The sequence below is a fragment of the Palaemon carinicauda genome, chromosome 8 (genome assembly GCF_036898095.1).
Source record: "Palaemon carinicauda isolate YSFRI2023 chromosome 8, ASM3689809v2, whole genome shotgun sequence".
Lineage (NCBI taxonomy): Eukaryota > Metazoa > Arthropoda > Malacostraca > Decapoda > Palaemonidae > Palaemon > Palaemon carinicauda.
The window spans coordinates 96,749,546-96,754,545 of record NC_090732.1 but is presented as its reverse complement, the minus strand read 5'-3'; the positions used below and the strand labels follow the sequence as shown (position 1 = coordinate 96,754,545).

The following is a 5,000-nucleotide window of genomic DNA, read 5'->3' as shown; positions in this document are numbered from 1 at the left end:
GTTCCTAGAGACTTTTGTATCTTAAGAATAAATAATTATAATTTGAGTATAAAAACTAGCAACTTTGATTTTATATGAATGAACGAATCTTATAAATAAAAATCATCTCAGAGAAAAAAATAGAAATTGGATTGAGAATTGGGAACGTAAACAACTTTATTCTTTTTTTTTTTCTTTTTTTTCGATAAATATCTTTACACTTGAAACTACGCATTGTCTGTTGAAATATACTAAAAAAACATACCCTCTTTCAAAAATGTTAAACATCATCCAGGTTTTTTTCCCCTTCACTTTTCATAATTGCTTCTGCCAACCCCTTGTCTAAGTCATCTTCAACGATGGCGCATTCATGGAATTAATTATTACTTGAATTCTGTACGTTATATTATATAAAAAAGTTATTCCCGTGGTGAACAACTTTGCCAGTTTTTGTTTTTCATATTTTTTCAATAACGTTTTAGTTCATATTTTTTTCTTTCTTTGATATTCAAGAATTTATATACTATTACAGTTTCCACTCCGCTTTGATCCATCTTTATAATCTCATTTGTTCAAAGATTATTTTTGAAATACCTGTTATAATTATTATTATTACTTGCTAAGCTATAACCTTAGTTGGAAAAACAGGATGCTATTAGCCCAGTGGCCCCAACAGGAAAAATAGCCCAGTATGGAAAGGAAAAATATTTTAAGAACAGTAACAACATTAAAATAAATTTTTCTTATATAAAATGTAAAAACTTTAATAAAACAAGAGGAAGAGACGTTAGATAGAACAGTGTGCCCGAGACATATGCAAGTATGTTATTACCGCCAGTCAGATTGGTGATGCCTTTAAGTACCTGCAAACCAAGTACCCCAAATTCAGTGTACAGAAAACGTCATCTGTATGTGCTCATTGCCAGTAAATAACCATATTGCAATGAAACCCTCTATCAAGCCAGCATGTATTTTTTTACGAAGTTACTTTTACATTTGATGGATAGGTATCTTAAGATTTAAGTGACAATCAAATGGGTAGCGATTTTCTTTCATTATCCATAGATAAAGATGCCACATTCAGATAAGGATCACAGTATGTAGGGCTAAAAGTGATATAATAATAATATTGATATTAATATTGATAATAATAATATTGATAATATTCTTAATATTTTTATTTCATCATTTGGTACCGTCCTTTTCAGGTGGGTGCGTGTGGGCGAAGGGGCCATGTCTGGAGTTGTCGGTGGGTCGTCCCGTCATAGCCAGGTGGGCGGACTGCTAATCATATCAGGAGTGGGCGTGGGTGACCAAGGGCACTACATGTGTTTTGTCAACAACAGTGTAGGGGGTGAGACGATCGAGGTGACACTTGGAGTGACTGGTAAGTTGCATCTAGATGCGATTGCGTTGTTAGGTTTTCAATGATTAATTAATTGTTCACAAATAAATATCCTTATTATTCATCCATTGCCGATGTGAATATACACACTATGAATATCTCAGTAATCTATTAATATATTTGCACATCCAAAGTGGTTTTTTGAAAATGTGTGGGGCAGGGGAAACATTTTATAGAACCGTGCTGAAAGCCTGTTGTGGATGTGAAGTTTCTCCGAAAAATCATCCCCTAATTTATATTTAACATGGATGTTACTTTTAAACTAGATGAAGTTATGCCTGTGCGATTTTCACCTGTAAAATTATCAATTAAAGTTCAGGAAAATTTGAAAGGTCAGAGTGTACATGTTGATAAGCAGTACAGTAATTGTTCTTTACTCGTCGGTCCAGCTTGTATAATTAAACTGTGAATGTATTCAGGCTCTTCTGTGTTACTGAAAGTAGAGGTATAATTTAATGGACAGTTGCTAACTATTTCTCATATTTTCTGAATAAGAATAATTGAATTTCCAGTAAAAGTACAGACTATGCAATTACTCGTAATACCAACAGTAATAGCATGTTTCTCAAAAGCATAATCAACTGCATTATGCAACATGCATCCCAGCAAACACGTCTTTAGTGCTGCCTGTACCTGTAATAAGAAAATATATATGGCATAAAATTACAAGGGTGTAAACATTTATTACATTATTAGTTTAGGAGAAAATTCAATGAAAATTAAACAAAAACACTTCCAGAGACATCATTAATATGAAAATCTTTATAATACTGCCAAACTATGATGAAGCTAAATAGAGAAAAGTCAGTTTTGTTGAAATGGTATGAAGTACTTGAAATAGAGTTAGTAGGAAATGGATGTTATTATAATTACCGCACTGCACCACTTCCGGGAAATTATTTAGAGATAAAAAGAAACGTTTAGCACACATTGTTCGGCAAACAACGATAAAAGAAATGACCATAAATTATCTATCTATGTTTTCTGGGAAACCGGAACTCACTTCCGATACTGCCTTTTGGCCCCGTTATTGTCGAGGCATGAGATGGGGAGGGGAGGGATGTTTCTCTGTTATTACGATTGTATAAACACCACAGTCAGTAGTGTTCGTGTTATCGTGATGATGAAAATTATAGTTACGTGTTTGTAGACTTGGAAAAAATACATGATAAAAAGGCAAGCTATCTCTCTCAACTTCATTATGACTACTGTTTTATGACAGCATATCTTCAATATTCTTTTACGAAGATGTGTTGATATCGCCAGTTTGTCTGTAAAATGTATGTTACATAACTCACAGCCCAACACTCTTCAGTGCATAGTATCAAAACAATTTTTTCTATTTAACATAAAAAAGAAAACAATATTTCTATACGAATAGAAAAAGTATCGAAAGCCAGTGTTAAACGTTGATGAATATTTTAGAAATTGCAAAACATTTAGTAATGTAATATTTGTTCCTGTTTCATTTTATCAATAGGCAACTAGAAATAACCAAAGATTCATAAGAAATCCTTTGACATATTAAAGAATAAGAACTGAAATTGAATCTTTCTTTAAAGGAACGTATTAGTTTTCCACCTGAGAACTATTCCCGTTTTAGAGTTCAGTATACATGTGTATTTCATTAACATAACGGTGATTAAAAACGCATCACATTTTGCACTGCTCAGTCTATCTTCATTTAAAAGTTCTCTCTTTGGAAACAATATTCATAAAAAAATAATTCATTATGGATACGCGAATCTAATAATTCTATTTTTATGATATTGATATTCATTCATATATATATATACATATATATATATATATATATATATATATATATATATATATATATATATATACATATATATATATATATATATATATATATATATGTGTGTGTGTGTATTTAATATATATATATATATATATATATATATATATATTATATATATATAGACAGTATATATATATATATATATATATATATATATATATATATATATATATATATATATATATATATATATATATATATATATATATATATATATATACACACACAGTATATATATATATATATATATATATATATATTTATATATATATATATATATATATATATATATATATATATATATATATATATATATATGTCTGTGTGTGATGGTAGTGCTTAGAAATGGCGTTCTGTTAGTTCAACGAATATGTGCAACAATTTCAAAATCATAAGATTAAGTAAGAAAGATTTGTTTTCTACATGATATTTAATCATCACCGCTGGATTTCGATAACACTTTATCATGACGTCTTGATTTTTTTTTTTTTAAATTAAGTTCTATCTGGTCATTGGAATGGTGTTTTTTGTTTATTTTTTTTTAATTACAAGAAAAATTCCGCAATTGATAGCTGTTTCTTCAATTATATATCAAGGCCTAGCAGCATTCATAAACGTACTTTTGCCACGTATTTCCTCGGTTTATGGTGATAACTAGTCATCGGCATTCTTAATTTGTTTGTAGCTTTCTGTTCTGTTTTGAGAGAGAGAGAGAGAGAGAGAGAGAGAGAGAGAGAGAGAGAGAGAGAGAGAGAGAGAGGAGAGAGAGAGAGAGAGAGAGAGAATTGTTTAAAATCTGTTTCATAAAATAAGGCGAGTGTCTGTGAGAAGGAGGACTGTGCGTCCTATATTTCAAGTATCTGCCGGAGTCTTACGTGAGGGTCAAGGGTATCTTAAACTTCTGCCGAAGACTCCTCCTTCAGGAAGTGTTTTTGAGGGTTGATCATAGTAAGGCCTTTCGTGAGGGCATGCTTACGAGCACTCATTTCGACGCCGTGGTACGATTCTTAAAGTCTGATGTTTTACTGACTGTTCATTACTGATGTCTTTCTGCAACGCGTGTTTTCATTTCACGCTCATACCTAATGTTATTTCTTTATACTAATAGTCCCCTTTTTTATATTAAATATGTAAGTAATAACAAACTACATTCTTGCTATTGATGAATTTTTCTTCCCCTCGAGGAACATGATAATGATTATGTTTTTTTTTTCTTTTTTTTTATGGAAATTCCTTGAGATATTAACGGCCATCATACTTATTAGTATTATTATCATATTTTCATGCTTCCTTTTAACTGGAAGCTTCCTTTCTACCGCATTTTTAAAGTATACCATAATGCTTAATTTTATGGAAGTCTTCATGATTGATTTTATATTCTTAAAAATGCCTCATATGCTTGTTAAAGGAATTCTAGCAAGATAATTGAAACACAAGTATGTACAGTATACTGATGTCTTGCATTCACTCACAGTTATTTTATGACCATAGATGGTTACTTAGTCATACCTGTAATATAATCATTATTTCGTCATTTTATTTTTGTATAAGCCCAAAATGTCCAAAAACACTGGTCACACGACTGCCATAAGCTTTACCTACTGGCAAAATAAGCGATTCAAACATTTGCTTATTACAACAAATATTATTGCGTTGGTTATTCATAAAACTGTATGGTATTTATTTTGCTTTTATTTTTTTTTTTCAGTTTATTATCAGAAGTAAAGAACATTATATGTGATGCACAAGTCTTTTATAATCTCTCTCTTTCTTCTTCTTTTTCGCTCTCTCTTT

The 5,000-nt window shown here is 30.6% G+C and overlaps 1 protein-coding gene across 1 annotated transcript in view; it reads left to right on the top strand.

Annotated features, from left to right (window-relative positions):
- Window positions 1-5,000, top strand: part of LOC137645810 (cell adhesion molecule Dscam1-like) — a 248,653-nt gene that overhangs the window by 156,892 nt on the left and 86,761 nt on the right. The window contains 1 exon segment of the mRNA XM_068378765.1: window positions 1,188-1,366. Within this exon segment, the coding sequence (XP_068234866.1) occupies window positions 1,188-1,366 (179 nt within the window).